The sequence below is a fragment of the Neomonachus schauinslandi genome, chromosome 8 (genome assembly GCF_002201575.2).
Source record: "Neomonachus schauinslandi chromosome 8, ASM220157v2, whole genome shotgun sequence".
Lineage (NCBI taxonomy): Eukaryota > Metazoa > Chordata > Mammalia > Carnivora > Phocidae > Neomonachus > Neomonachus schauinslandi.
The window spans coordinates 100,129,404-100,146,081 of NC_058410.1; the positions used below are offsets into that span (position 1 = coordinate 100,129,404).

Sequence of the window (16,678 nt, forward strand, 5' to 3'; positions counted from 1 at the left end):
AGTCTCAATTAACAGTCTTAAGAGACATTTAAGATACATCAAAATAAAAAGCTGCACAGCAAAAGAAACAATCAACAAAACTAAAAGGCAACCTACAAAATGGGAGAAGATATTTGCAGATGACATATCTGATAAATTGTTAGTATCCAAAAGATATAAAGAACTTATAAAACTCAAAACCCAAAAAACAAATAATCCAATTTAAAAAATGGGCAGAGGACCTGAGTAGACATTTTTCCAAAGAAGACATCCAGATGACTAACAGATACATGAAAAGATGTTCATCATTACTTACCATCAGGAGTTGCAAATCAAAACCACAGTGAGATACCACCTCACACCTGTCAGAATGGCTAAAATCCACAACACAAAAAACAACAGGTGTCGGAGAGAACATAGGGGAAAGGGAACATGGGTGTACTGTTGGTGGAAATGCAAACTAGTGGAACCACAGTGGAAAACAGTATGGGGGTTCCTTAAAAAGTTAAAAATAGAACTGCTCTACCATCCAACAATCATACTACTGGGTATTTACCCTAATTCAAAGGAATACATGCACCCCCATGCTTATAGCAGCCTTATTTACAATAGCCAAGACATGGAAACAGTCCAAGTGTCCATCGATTGATGAATGGATAAAGAAGCTGTGGTATATATACAATGGAATATTATTCAGCCAAAGAAAATAATGAAATCTTGCCATTTGCAATGACATGGATGAGGCTAGCAAGTATAATACTAGGGGAAATAAGTCAGTCAGAGAAAGACAAATACCATATCATTTCACTCATGTGGAATTTAGGAAACAAAACAAATGAGCAAGGGGAAAAAAAGAGAGAGACAAACCAAGAAACAGATTCTTAACTAGAGAACAAACCAAGGGTTACCAGAGGAGAGGGGGGTGGAGGGACGGGTAAAATGGGTGATGGGGATTAAGGAGTGCACTTGTTGTGATGAGCACCAGGTGATGTATGGAATGATTGAATCACTATATTGTACACCTGAAACTAATATTATACTGTATCTTAACTAACTGGAATTAAAATAAAAACTTTAAAAAAAGAGAGCCATTTAAGAGAAGCTAAATTACTAGGTATTGGTATTCAAATATACATATGGGTTATTGCAGAAAATCTAGGAGGTAAAGGGGAGATAGCAATAAAAATGGTAAGAAAAATACTATTCCTTCCCATAAGACCACAGATTTATCAGAAAGTTGATGAACCATTTTTGATGACTAGGAATCTAGTTTTGGAATTTCTGAAAAAATTAATCTGAAATGTTGCTGGCTCTTACAAAATATGTTTGATAAAAGAAGAAAAGTATCACCCAAAGACATGGTCAACTCAAAGTCTTACCAACACCAACTGGTAAATATGGGGAAGTTTTAATTTACCACTTAAAACTATACAAGCAAATAAACCTGAAGGAACTGAATCAGTTCAAAAAGGATCAAGCTTCCAAAAGTACTGAAGAAAAGCATTAACTATGTCAATTTTCCAGGGGCTTGATAAATCAGAATTGAGTCACCATTATTTTGTATACAACCAACATCATCTACAGGATTCCAAAGACTATGAGCCTAATGCAGAAAATGGCATCTTGCTGGCTGGAAAGGAGTCATCAGCTGTCATCACCAACGTAACCAAAATGTAGGAATAAAAATATATAGGAGAGTCCTCAACAATAAAACTGCTCTTCTTGTCATCCAGAGATAAAATAAAGCCTATTTTAATTTAGATGGAATGTCCTTGTTCTTCAAGTATTAGGTTCTCTTCATGTCTTAAGACAACTTCTAGTTTTTTAAACTGTGGGTCATGACTCAGTGTGAGTCTTGAAATGAATTTAGTAGGTTTATCATCAGCATTTAAAAAGAACACAAAAATATGGAATAGAATAAAAATCAGAGAATATACACATGGTAATAAAACTTTTAAGTGTGAGAGAAGAGAGACAGACAGAGAGAGAGAGAGAGAGAGAGAAAGTGTACATGTGCATTTGAGGGTTATAATATGTGGGGAGTTAAGGGATGCAAAAGGTCCCTTTGCCTCTAAATGTCTTTTTCTCAGTTCCATCACAGTGTCTGAAATTAAAGAAGATGTATTTCTCTACATCATGAAGATTTGGCTTGGCTACCATAAAAATCAGTAAGAAGATTTGTGAATATACCCTTTTATGTAGGCTCTTCAGCTTCTATTGGCCAGTATTTCACGGACACCACAGAAAACAATCTTTCTTAGGGCCTTTAATTTTCACACCAGTTACAAATTTCCTGAGAATTCACAGTCAGTCCATCCTAGGAAGTGAAAAGGATCTCGAGAAATACTTAGACCAATGATCCTTAAACCTCATTATACATCAGAATCACTGGGGATGTTGAAAAAAAGTATAGATGCCTGGGTCATATCCCCCCCCAAAGATTGAGTTTCAGCTGGTTTAGAGAAGGGGCCCAGGCATTTTTAAATAAACCTCCTGAGTTGATTCTCCTGCAGAGTTGGGAGTCAAGTCTTACCACCCATATGATTCTTAAATCCACCTCATTATATACTGAATAAGTGTTTTGTTCTATTGTTAAATAGTTATAATCATAATTATCTTCTTACTTAAATTGAGCAGGAATCTGTCTCCCTTTAGAATCAACCCCATGTGTCATTTTTTTCTACCTTGTCCTTCCCCCAGTACCCCCAATCAATATGAGTGGATGACAGGTCAACTTCCTCTGCCATCTGTCAGTTCTCAGTATCAGCACACACAGGCAAACACATCACAAGACATAGAACATAGTAATAGTAACACTTATTAGATGGTTGTGGTCAATAATATTATTGTTGTTATCACTGTTACAAATAGGGAACAAAGCAAAGCAAAGATAACTATTAACAGCAAAATCACCAAAGCAATTTTGCCCAGACCAATGTCTAGAACACACTACTTCACAAAGTTGTACAGTAAATAGTATGAATTGATAATCTGGATAAAGGCAAGATGTTTGTTTTTGTGTTTCCCTTACTTTTCACTTCCTTTAGTGCCTTATAGACAAGAGAGTAACCAATGCAAGAAAAGTGTCACAGGTGTGTTCAGGTGAGTTTTGGTAAAAAGGCCCCTTTGTTCAGATTTAAAACAATAGCATTCTGGGTTATGGAAGAACTCTCCTTTGGCATTCAAAAGCTCCCCCACAAAGTGAAAAATAAGTCTCCAATAATACCTCTTCTTAAAAGAAGTTTGAATAAAATTATGTAGTTTAGTCCTTACAGAAGAAACAAAAAGGAAAAGGTGAGTTGGGAAAAAAATAACTTCTGGGAATATATTTTTACCTCTGTCTCTATACCACTGATAAACCTTAACCCTTCTTTGACTCAGCTTATCCACTCAGAAAGCCATGGAACATCACGGTACTTTAAGAGATACATACTTGGATTAACACGTTATGCTCTCAGGCTTGGTATCATGGCTAGACTCCTGTGAACCCTATATAAAGGGTGATTATTTATCCTATAGATCATGTTGCACTGAATAATGAGTTAAGCTAGATTTATCTGAACTCTAAAATAAACAATCATAAAAATGACAATAGCCCCGCCAGTTTTCTTGTTGCTGTTATTTAGGAAATACTGGTTGAAGTACTTAAATCTTGCACTGTCTTCTTCTGTGTTATTGCCAAGATTAGTATATTAAATGACATTTTATGAATTATCTAAACCTGATGTTGTCTAATGTCATCATCTTTATCATGATTAATTGGGAAATGCACCTGTAAGTCTTAACTGTCTTGCTTAATACCATAGACAAAAATGAAACAGCATGATCTAACAAGCCTGAGGTCCAAAGAACTGCTAACCTTGTATCATTACTTTGCAGAGCTGAAAAATCGTACCTTCAACTAAGGAAGTAAGGAGCGTGACATTGGCCGCTTTCCGTCTCCCCGCTGGCAAATTCAGGCCAAGCCGATCCAGTTTCTCTCTCAGGCAGCGACCCCCATTCTTGGATTTCGCTCTGTCCAAAAACAAAAGAAAAACTAGGTTTTGAAAGTTCACATCCTGAGGGAAATGACGAGAAGACCTGACCAGATGGGGAATTCAGTGTGAGACCGAAGGCTTCAGGGCTGAGGGTGGAGGAGTATGATATCAGTACAGTTGGAAGACATGACATGCCAGGAGACAATTGTCTTACCTTCTCAAAATGCCTCCCAAGAGTGAAGCGTTGAGGCATTCAGGTGGTGAGAGGCGCCTCTTCACCTCAGCAATCGTCACCTTGTATTTGGAAGTTGAACTGAGAAGGGACAAACGGCCAGGGACAGAGCAAAACAAGTCTGTGGGGTTGACCACACAGGTGCCACCTTGAGGGAGGGGGAAAGTATATTACATATTAGTGACAGTGAGAGAAGATAATTGCACGAAAGACAGTTAACATCAAGGCACTATTTAGGATTTGGGAATACATGGCAATGAATGTTCTCATACATACGTCACCTGGATCATCTCAGAAAGCTGCTCTGAAGACATCCTTTCAAATAACAATACAGGTTTTAGCTTTCAAATATCATATAGAACATGTTTGTGGGGGTACAATTTTTTAATTTAAGCAAAAAATTATCATCCTACGTAGAGCTGGCTGGCCCATCAGTGCTAATGTTGACATCATACACACCAAAAAACACTTCAATTAATTAAAAACCCCAAACTCCACCAGTTACCCCCACAGAGGGTATGTATTATTTTTCCATGGCTCTGTATATGTGTGTGCATGTATGTGCAATAGACACAATGGATGGATATATTTTATCCATGACTTACTATATAGACAGAAGTTTTGAAAACTCTTTTCCAAATTGTTTGAAAACTGCCATCTCTTTTCTCTCATCCACCTACCAACTATAAGTACTGGAATCACTCAGTTCCCAGGTACTACCAAAAATAATCTACCCATTGTCATAAACTTTCAACCCATGTGGGTGGATGATAGGTCACATCTCTCTACCACATGTCAGCCCTCAGGATTGGAACACACAGTCAAATATAGCACAAGACTAGAACATAGTAAGAGTCACATTGTGTTAATGGCCAATTATATTATTGTTTGGGTTGTTGTTACCATTATTACTATTAGGGAACAAAGCAAAAATAACTGCTAATAGCAAAATCACCAAAGCAATTTTGCCATGCTGGGGCTCCTGAAGCAGAAGCCTTTGGTCTCCAAGCTCCAGAAAGCCCCTTGAGCTTTGCTCTTCTCCAGGACAACAAGAGTACATTCCCTAAACTCAGGCACCTGAAGTAGACCTGAGGACCCAAGATGATAATCATTGAGGAGAGTTTCCTGCTGCCCAATCCTCCCATATTGCAAAAATCCTGAGCCAATGTCCATACTGCTAACATGGTGGCTACACAGCCCTGGCATTCAAGGCTGCCTCCTCATGCATTGAGCAAACTGAGGACAGAGCTTATGGGGTTCACTGGCAGGTTCAAATTCAAGGCTTGCTTTCCTGAGCATACATCTAATTTCTTCAACTATGGGAGCTCTTAAGACTCCTCTCCATAAAAGGTCTTCTATGAGAGAAAAGAGAGAAAAGTAGGTGGAAGAAGAAAAACAAGCAGGAGAGTGTTGTCCAAAATCTTTTTACTCAAAGGGTTGTCCTCAACTGGCAACATTGGCATCTCCTGAGAGCTTGTTAGAAATGTGGGATCTCAGGCTCAACTTCAGACCCTCTGAATCAGAATCTGCATTTTAACAAGATCCCCAGGTGGTTCATGAATAGTAAAGTTTGAGAAGCCCTGGTCTAGGACTCACCACTTGCCTTCCACATAGATCCTCCCCTCCTTTACTAAGTGCTCAGGGAGAATGTTGTGTTGCTGACGTCTCTGGCATTCAGATTTGGGTGTGTTCTCTGAGCACAGTGGCTAAGGAACCTGGGAGGATGTTTAAAAAGGCGAAGAGGTCCTGGACCTGGGTTGAGAGAACAGGTTAACTTTACCCTACTCTTAAAGTGTTTCTACTCCTGTACCACCTGGAATTCTTCCAGGCTGTCTTGGAGTCATCCAAGTTTCCCCTGAAAGTACTGGGACCAATGTCTTTCTCCTTAAGCATTCTGAGGCTGGTGATCACCCTGAATGACCCCCCAAAACAGAAGAGAGGATGTTGATATCATTAGAATAGCCAGCCCTCTTTAGACTAGAAGATGAGTCCTGTACACTTGGCTAAGTTCTCAATGTGAATGTCTGGAAACTGGCCCTCAGGCTGAAATCTGAGAGGTCACAGTCTCAACTGTCAAACCGAAACCCTTTTCCTAGCATTAAACTTGTGGTCAACATAGTGGAAAATCATGCAAATGTCTGCCTCAGAGCCCCAAATACAAATTCACCTGCACTTCCCCACTTTGCATCGTCACAGAGAATTTTAAAACTAATCATCATCATCATCATCATCATAGTTTTCCCAGATTTGGGGGCCTGGAACTATCATTATCCATTCATTAATGTTCTCCCTTTATACCTATAGATGCAAAATGCATTTTACAAATAAGCTCTTAAGTGACTTCTCAAAAACTGAGATGAACAGGATATCGATGAACCTGGCTTTTAGCATCATTTTGTCAGAATCAGGACCCTGATAACTTTAGGACTTAGGTCACTGTGGGGTCATCTGAAGTAAAAATGTTAAAGAATCATAATATCTATCTTTAAAATTCACAGAGCCCTGTTCTGAAAATGGGCCTCCACCCATGGTCATGGAATCATAAGCAAATTTACATTCTTACGTAAATCCTCTTCTCTTGTACAATAGCCAACATGCAACTGAGGACACAAGGAATCTCACCCAATGGGTCTCAAATAAATTATGAGAGAAGAATGTTTGTGTGTGTGTTACTTTCCCAGCAAGCCAAGGGAAAAAGGACACAGCTTTAGACCTTTCCTATATTTACTAATATACAGTGGGTCAGAAACCTAATTTAGGGAGACACAGAAGATTATAAAAGATTTTTGTTAAAAAGAAAGGAGTTAAATCAGTCTTTCTCCAATTGGAAAATTGCCCCCTTTTGGCAAAGTGAACCCCACGTGGTGAAGCCAGCTGCTCCCAGGGAAGTCACTGGATCTGCTACCCAGCCAAGTGCTATCTCCCTGGGCTCTGGGTCTTTCTCTCCTGCATCCAGGTGAGGCTTCTGGCTTATGCTCAAATAAGCATTTATTAGGTAAGTTACACAGGCTGCATATTAAGAGTATGCTTAATGCACACACAAACTGCCTGGAGGATTTATTTTGTATTCAGGATTAGCCATCAACTCTAGAGTCTTTTATTTTTTATGTCACAGCATCTTTAAAGGGAATTTCTGTTGCTTTGATAGTTGGCATTGCTGCAGCCTTGGGGAACTCTCGTCCTGGCTAAAGATTTGGCAACTTGTAGAGTTTACAGCAGCATGGGGAACCTGATCTCTTTCTTCCCAGCGGTTTATTTTGGGGAGAGGAAAAAAAGAGTAATAGGTCAACATAACCAGATTTTTGCATTTACAATGAAGGTCCAAGGAGGTGGGACTTCTTTAAGGGGATCCAGACTACAGATAGCAATGATGAGACTTCAAAGGAAAGCCATGAGAGTCAACCATGCCAAGGCATTCACAGTATTCATCCCCAGTGTTACCAGCTGAAGTTCTTCATGGTGCCTGTGTTGCATGTGGGCTCTTAATGAAATTATGTAACATTCATTCTAGATCCAGCACTCCAGTTAAAGGTGCCTCTGGTGCCAGAACCAGGCTACTCATGCAGAACTTCTCTAGAGTACATCTCTTTTCCATTCATAGTGCACTGAAGTAATACTTCTATGGAGGGCACTATTTTCAAAATTGAAATTTGGAGATGGGGCTTCCCATTTCCAGTGACGCTCAAACTCAGATCTGTAGCTCTAGAAACAGCATAAGAAATCGGGGTCTATTTACTTAAGGTCACTTGTCTAGAACATGACTATCATAAAAGGGATAACTTTGCCATAGCTACAGGGAAAAGTCAGCCAAAGAAACTGTGCAGGGAACAAAACTAGGCATGAAATACACAGATGCAAATCCTTCAGCTGCCAGACCTTGTTAGATCCCATGAAGCCAAAGAAAAACGGCTCGAGCTGTGTCCTTCCTGGTGTGGCTGGAGACATCTGGCCCTGTGTTGGCAGGCACAGCGTCGGGGAGCGGAAAAAGTACTGGGCTGCAAGTAAGAGGTTGGCCAACTAGCGACCCATAGGACCTTTGATGAGTAACTCTGGGCCTTGGTCTGTCCATCTGAAAAATGGGGATGCTCACGTCTGCTCAACTTATTTCCCCAGCTCGTGGGAAGTGCAACGGGAAATGGACTCACACGTGCTCAGCAACCTGAGTAAAGCCCGCCCAACTCCACCACTGTGTTGGGCAACTACCACCGCCCAGGGGTGCGAGCTGTGGAGCGCCACAATATCCCCACCCACCTTTTGCGAGGCTACGGGATAGAAAGACAAGCGCCGACGCATGAGTGCGCTTTTCCTCTTCTTATACAGGCAATTAGGGCAGAGGAAACAGCCGCGACCGTCTCCAAGGGGCTGTGGCTCTCCTGGCGCCCCCAAAGCTGCCTCTAAGCCACGCGCCCCCTCTGGGTGCCTTCCTCTCTAAGAACTGGGCGGGTGATGGCTAGAGGCCCTGCGCGCTCTCCAGGTGCGATCAATACTTCCTGGCTGGCTTCCGGGCGCGGGGCCCTTGCGCGCAGCCTCTCCGAAGCCGCAGCGCCGCCCCACTCCCCGCCGATTCGGTGTTGACATAATTAGACCAAATCTTGAGAGCAAAATAAATGTTCTGTTCGCCTTACAGCCAAACAGATGTTTACAATTCAAATGAAAGAAATACAAACGGCAGGGATTTTTTTCTCCCCTTCTTCATCTCCAGTGATCGCTCGTTTTTTCTGACACATTAAAAATGTGTAAGCGATTATAGGAGTTTCCTGTCCCTGTTTGTTCTGGCGGGTGCATTTCTGTGAGGTGCGCGTGGAAGCTGGGTGGGATAGGATCGTTCTCGGCTGCTTGCTCTCTAGCCCCTCGCCCTTCTCCATCCCAAACCCCTCGGGTAATCCCCTCTTTGCTCCTCCGCCCCCCCCCCCGCATGTATTAATTGTAATCAAACAGCAAAGGGATAGTGGTTTAATTGCAATCAAATAGGCCTCAAAGGATGCATCAGCCGCTAACTGCGCTGTTTGAGGGGAGGATATACCCTTACAGGTATAAGTGGATTACCAGGTTTGAACACGCTCCTCCGTGTGCAGATTCCAAGCAGAACAAAAGAAAGGGAGGTCTGCACGGAGAGACACTGCTTTAATGTGGCGGTGGGTGTGTAATTGTGTGTGTGTGCATGTGTGCATGTGTGTGTGTGTGTGTGTGTGAATTAATCCCCATTTCTCAATGCAGGGAGTGCTTTAGTTTTTGGCTATTTTAACAGCGATAAAGAAATTAGAGAGAAAGCAGTAGGCTACGGAAAAGGAGTTCTCCTCCCCCGCAAAAAAAAAAAAAAAAAAGATTTTTAAGAAACCATGCCTATAGGTACTTTGGTATATGAATTTTAGTCTTCATATAAAGGAGATTGAATTCCGAACCTGCAGCATGTGTATTTGGGGACTAAAGAGGCGGGAGAGGTGTGTTTCTGGCTGTATTTTCAAAATGCCTGAGCTATAGAGATGAGTTTTGGCGATTCTAGTAAAGAGAGATTCTGGGGGCCCTGACAAAAGTAGAGGAAGAAGCCTTCCCACCCCACTCCAATCTTACTCCTTCTGGAAGCCGCTGAAAGAGCCAGAGCCTCTTTCTAACTCAAGTTCCAAAGCTCAGGGTCCTCGCAAAACTGAAAAAGCAGAAGCAGCTCATCCTCCTGCCCAAGCAGCCCATGGGCAGCCAGCTGTGGGGGCTGTAGAAGGGAAGAGCGGTCAGGTCCATCCACCCAGTTATTGGCAGGCTGGGCGATTGATGCTAAACTCCGTTTCACAGAAGCATTTTTAAAAAAATTAAATCAGATCTGACAATGTTTGTACCGCAGCGTAAATGCCTCCTCCTTGGCGTGCCAGTCACCTCTAAGCGATCTGACAAACTCCAGCTCTCTTAAAACGTGCAGAGTTCAGATCATATTAATTCCCCCAAAATGTTTTGATTCAAAGTAGTTTGTATTTTGTGTAGCCACGGGCAATCCGGAAAGTGCTCCTGCCTGCCCGTGGCCGGGTCCGCTCCCTCTCCGCCTGGCCCAGAGGCTATGGCGGTATTTAAGCGTCTGAAATTAGCCTGGGGCTGCAAGGCAGAGTGATCACAAAGCGAAACAAGGGCGCTTCCCCTCTTCACTTTTTTCATTTTTTTTTCTTCCTTTTTTTTTTTTTTTTTGAGTTTGCCATTCCGATTTCTCAAAAAAGACCAGGGCCAAAATGTCACTTCCCACCCAAATATGGAAAAGCTGGGTCTTCTTATCTCCTCTCCATCCTCGTCTGAAGGCCACAGCCCCCTACCCAATTGAACCCCTACCCCTGCCATTCCAATCTGGATCCATTCGTTGTTAGCATCATCATCATCATCATCAACATTGTTCTCCTACTATTAAATTCTCAGAGAGCGAAATGAAAGGGACCAGCGCCTGACAAAGGGGGGGAGGCCATGAGGGAGCCTCAGAAGATTCATGGGGAAAAGAAGAGTGGGTTTTCCTTTCTTTTTTTAATGATTAAAAACACAGACGACTCCTGTAAATAGAAGCCTCATTTCTTCAAGAGACGCCTTTTGAAAGCCAGTATCTGAATATTCAGCGAAGGCAAAGCTCCACTCTGTATGTACAACATTAATATGATCTCTGCAGAATTTGCTACTCAGAAATATTAACATATCAAAGCCGAAGCCGGAGGCGAGAGAAGCTATCGATACGCGAGCACAGGGTAAAGTAAAGATTATTGGTTCTGATGGTTGGATGGCGGAGCTGCGGGCAAAATCGCGCACACCATTAAGCGAGAGTGAGCGCGCAGAGTGAGCGCGCAGGAGCTGCACCTCCGAGGCGGTGGCAAATATTTTATCTGGGCGGTAATTACCTTGCCGCTGCCCCTCTTCCGCGCTTTCTTTGGCTACACGGCCTTCATTATAAGCAAAAACAATGTAACTGCCACTTACCGAAGTGAGTCAGAGAAATGGTATTTTGTTCTTTGCAAATAGAAATGGCCAAATTTAAAGAACTGAACGCCTTCCCCAACACCCCCCCAACACACACACACACACACACACACACACACCATGCAAACCAGGACAGCCTCTCCCTGGTGAACTCATATGGGGCACGTAGAGATCTTTCTTCTAGAAGAGCACTCAGGAGTCTTTGGAAGTGAAATCTGTTTTGTTCCTCCCACAGTAAATTCTGGAAATCATTAGAAACGTAAGTTTATCAGAGAACTTACTTAGCACGGGAGGAAAAATGGCAAAAAAGTTGTGCTTTTCAAGAAATCATGTTTCTCATGGAGAGTCGCCTGTAAACATGGATTAGAAGAGAAACAGACATTCCTATCTAAACAAAACCATTGCACAATATGGTGATATGGCAGAGTGCTTGACTTAGTGCCCTGCTGGTTTTTGATGAACAAAGGTGACATGAGCTATTTATATTAAGAATCCAGTGCACTATCATGACAAGAGAGAGAAGGAGCTTCCTTAGCTTTTCTTCAAAAACGGGGAGTCCTGAGATGAGGGGCTGGCAGTCCTGAGATGAGGGGCTGGGCAGACTCTAGCAGGATGTACAAAACCTTTTAAGCAAGACTTCCTTGCTATCCATTTGTAAATTGTCATGAACATTGATTATTTCAGAGTAACAGACATACACTTGGTCTTCCGGGCTCAGCCAAGTTAATTGGCCTTTCTCTAAGACATGTGGAAATGGAATAAACTCAGCAGCTAAATTCTGAATTCCTTCGCAGGGGGTGGCGGGGTGGGGGGGAAGGGGAGGACTGGGATTTAGTCAAACAATACAGATAGAAGCCCCAAGTTACCACCCCTTTCTCTTTGGAGCTATGCTGTTCTCCTAAAAGATCAATATTTGGTTTAAAAATCACAGGCTCCACGCTGATTTTCAGGTGAAACGAAGTGACACCAAATTCTACAAGAACAATAAAACATCACCTAAGGCTCTAATAGGACGGGACGGCAGTTCCCATTTTGTAGTTACCCAAGAGCGTAGGCCTTTCTTGGGGAATGCTCAGCGGGTGTCCCCTAAATCTCTCTCCAAAAACTTCAACTGATTACACAGCCACCTCCCTGCCAGCTCCCGCCCTCGGTCTCAAATAATTCCCACCCTCTGCCAGCTACTGTAAGATCTGATGCAATTTCCAAGCATTTGAGAAGGTGATCTTGGAGCAAGTGCGGAACTGAACGCGTCGACCGCAGTCGCGCCAGTCGCGCTCTGGGAGGAGCCGGCTCTGGGCGCTAATTAGTGGCGCTGTCCTTCAGCACCACCGAAATCTCCGTGCGCCCTGAGTACTCAGCCTCACCTTTAGCGTGACCGCCCCAACAGACCCGGATCACACCTGACCCCTCTTTCACCATGCATTTTAACCCCTCCCTTCAACAGTATGTGTATTTATTTCAATTTTCCTTAGTCTTGGGCCTATTTCATGTCACTTCAACATGGCTGAATATTAGCTTGGCTGACAAGCCTAATATTACTCATTTAAAAAAATCCTTATGGAGCAACACTAATGGTTTTTCTTGAAAAAATAGTTTCAAATCTCCATGGAGCCGAATAGCTATTTTACATTTAGTGGAAGTTCCAAGTATCCACTATGACAATCGTCAAGTTCCAAAAGAGAGGCAATCTTTGTTTTCTTTACTCCTCAATTTAAATGGAATTTCAAATTGAACACTGGGTTGTAAAACCTGAAGTTTAAACATGAAAGAATCCATTGCTTTCTTTGCAAAAGCACTGGAATCTTTCAATAAGCTTTGAAAAGGATGGACAGGGACTGAAGGACATTTATTTGGTTCCATCAGAAGTGACTCAGTCTTTAGTCGTTCAGTTACTGAACACAACTGCGGCCCTCAAGCTGGAATTAGTCCTGGTGAATAGGCTACATCTTATTAATTCGTATGAAGTTGGGATAACAGCTGGTCCCCTTGCCTGTGTGCTCCTCGGGTTACTCAGCTTTGCTAGGAAAATAAGCTTCAGAGGCTCTGGGTACAGTTAACTGGGGAAGCTAGCAAAATCTGCACTGCCTTGAGGCCCTTAAAATGTCATAGTTCAAAACCTTTTGTCAAAATGGAACATCTGAGATGCAGCCCCCTTCAGTGTCTGAGCCAAAATCAACAGCTCTCGACTCTTGCTTTCCCCCCACCTTCCAATTCCATGGGTAACTCTGGATTCAGATGTTTTCCTCAACAGATGGGAACAAGAAAGCTTTATCCGGTACAGTTAACACCACCTCCTCCTCCCACCTCCCTTAAAGAAAGAAATGTTCTGGACACTTAGAAAAATAAGGGCAGCTACAATATTGGTGTTTCATTAGCCTTCCCTGAAGCCTCAACGAATCTAGTCTTTCATAGAATCCTTCAAAGCCTCAAGCTAACACCATCACCTCAATCACCCAGGCTGTGGCTGGCACATTCAGGGCTAAAAGAGACCAGAAATTCTGCTTGAGGATGTGGTGATGGGGAAAGGAGGTGTGACAAGGATTTTTTCCCTTTCTTTTCTTTTTTCGTTTTCTCCTCCCCCCCCAACTTTTATTCGGTCACTATTCCATGAAGAACAGCAAATCTCTTCTATCATAGTTCTTTGGGGCACAGGCTGGGTTCAAGCCTCAATGAAGGAAAGGAGTATGCCTGTGTAAGACAAAAGTAACCAACCACGAGTAATTGTTTTCTTAATCATCAGACAAGGAATCTGATACTTAAAACACCACCAGATCTTCAAAACAAAATATCAGATGAGAGAAGAATGTTTTGTTTTAACATGTCACTTACCTCTTCTTATCACTCCACCTTGACCATTGAGAACAAGCCCACACTGGGCTTCCACGGAGCCCTTAATAAAAGAAAAATAAGTAAAATCACTCAAATAGATTCTAATAGGTATGACCACATGAGTTAAGTCTTTCAATCTGCCCCACTCCTGAACCCCATATCCCCGTAGTAGACATTTAAAAGCAACCATTGAGCTGGAGCAAGTTTGGCAGCACACATGATTTTAAGGAAAAAAAGTGCCAGAAAAACCACAATCTAAAAGTTGTATAAATCTTAAGGTATGCATTTTGCAGCACCACACAATATTACACTTCAAAGCACCTGAGTGCCTTTCATCTTGGCATAAGGGAATGAGAAGCCCTTTGAGTCCCCATCAAGGCACATAGCATATATACAGACAGTCTCCACGGCACTTTCTGCGTGGAGTAAATTACACTAAAAGTGTCAAGTCTGGCACTGTGGGTTTCTGGGAGCTCAGAGGAGCCATTACAAGTGCAGCCTTCAAGATATCTGATGTTGGTTCTGCTTTACCACGGAAGTAGGAGTATCCCACCCAAAATATGCCTTAGAGAGGAAACACCTTCAGGTTCACTCACTGTAGATCTTCATGCTCCTAATGGATTGAGGGATCATTTGAGCTGGGAAGAAGGAAAGGGTTTGCTGATTTTTGATTAAGAAAAATAAAAATTTCTCTCTCTGTCTTTTTTTCCCCCTGAGTTGAAATGTGTTAAAGGCTCATTTTCCTTTACAAACAAACGAGGTATTGGACATGAAAGAGGCCTTGAAGGGTGTTAACCTACCCAACAGCCCGTGAAGAGTTAAGTAAATGCGGAGAGAGTCGGTGCATAATAAAAACCCACTTTACAAAACAACCTTTACAGCCCTGGCTCCCTCTCGCTTCCCCATTTTCACCATATTGAGGCAGGCCTGTAAGACCCCCCTTTTCAACCTACTCACGAGCTCTTTCTTATTTTAAATGTTCTGCCTTAAAGTGATTATCAAATCAATATGAAAAAAAAAAACTTGGAGACTGAGCATAAATTAAAGCGGTGATGGGAAAAGGTGTGACAGTTTCCTTTGTTGGCCATAGCAAATCTTTTTAGGGGACTCAAAGATGGAACTGAAGCCACAAGACTGTTTGCATCTGTTAGGCAGACTTAGACCGCCCTGCAAACCATTGGACTTTCACTTAAAATTCTGTGCAGGGAAAAGTATATTTACATTTGTTGCATTTGAAATGAGGCATATGCTGATGAATGTTTTAAAAAGGAAGAAATAAAAGGAGAGAGACGGGTTTCTCCCACACATCCCCTCCCTATTTCTCTTTTTAAAAGTAGCTATTACTTTTTTCTCTTTCTTTTTCATTCTGCCAACTAAGTCCAGCAGGAGTGCAAGAAAATAACTTGCCAGATTTACAACTTGGCTTCATATATATATATATATATATATATATATATATATATATATATAGTGTATATATATATACACACACAATGATATGTACATATATAGATATGTCTCTAGACATAGATACATAAATATATCACATATCATGCTCCTCAATTTCTTCTAGGATCTTGGAGTGTTTCTCTCGGTATGAATATTCCCTCAGTATGAGCAATAAACTAAAAAAAATACTATAAATATGAAAAAGACATAGACTGAAAAAAACGGTCTCAAAATATCTGAAATGTAGAAGGTAAAGGGTCTCGAAGTTCTCCAAGGGAGCGAACCACTCTCCCTCCCATTCTCTGGCGCACTGTTAAGATGTTTATTTTCTTAGAAGAAACGAATCTTGGTCTCTACACTTAACAAACTTTTCCCCCTCATAAGTAAAACATGTTGTTTGGTCGGATGACATTGCATAAATGACCAGTTGAATGGCACTAAGTCGAAAATTGGATAAACTACGGTGTTCTTTTTCACGGGATTCGCTCTTTGTCTGGTGCTTGCAAATGTTCTAATCCCCTCTTTTGAAAAATGCCCGGCTTTGTGCCTAGCACAGAAAAAAAATTTGTACAGATACAAAAAAATCAGCAGCAGACGTGGCTATTAAAAGGAGTAAATAGGTTTTAGTTGAGCTAAGCATTGAATGGCAGATTTTTTCCCCCTTGAGACATAAGGGGATCCTTGTGAAAAATGTAAAAATGTTCTGAGCATATAAAATTATTTTGTGAATGTAAATGTAGAAAGTCAAGGTTTATGGAGCCAAATCTTTTTTCTTGTGTGCCGATCTTGCGCCCACGGCTCTTTGTTGGGACTGTAAGGGCTTTCACTTTAATTTTAAAATAATCCCTTGCTCGGAGGTAAATGAGAGGCAAAGATTTTCTGTGCGCAACAAGGGATCTCTTACATCTCCAACTTGTGCTCTTGGAGTATCTTCCCTTTCGTTATGGAGGCTGTGGAGAGGGTAGCCAGCTTTGTGCGGACTGAAAAAGTGGGGACTCAGCTACAGTTGTCCTTTCAGCCAAAAGAAGCTACAAATTCATGTCTTTTGAGTTCTTTTTTGGATATTTGTGGGTTTATTTGTTTGAAATGTGGCTGTGACAATATGTTTGCAAAATTATAAATTCTATTGTTGGCAAAGAATGTGCAAAAATACATTAAGAAAGAAAGTAGGAGAGAGATCCTCTGATTGATGGCCTCCATAGTATCTGGATTCCTTCCTTCCTTCCTTCCTTCCTTCCTTCCTTCCTTCCTTCCTTCCTTCCTTCCTTCCTTC

General features: G+C 41.8%; 1 protein-coding gene across 1 annotated transcript in view; it reads right to left on the bottom strand.

Moving 5' to 3' along the window:
* Nucleotides 1-16,678, bottom strand: part of TFAP2D (transcription factor AP-2 delta) — a 61,651-nt gene that overhangs the window by 42,447 nt on the left and 2,526 nt on the right. Inside the window, exons 3-5 of the mRNA XM_021692102.1 lie at nucleotides 13,957-14,017; nucleotides 4,171-4,336; nucleotides 3,875-3,993 (exon numbers count right to left, since the gene is read on the bottom strand). Of these exons, the coding sequence (XP_021547777.1) occupies nucleotides 3,875-3,993; nucleotides 4,171-4,336; nucleotides 13,957-14,017 (346 nt within the window). The remainder of the gene's footprint in view (nucleotides 1-3,874; nucleotides 3,994-4,170; nucleotides 4,337-13,956; nucleotides 14,018-16,678) is intronic.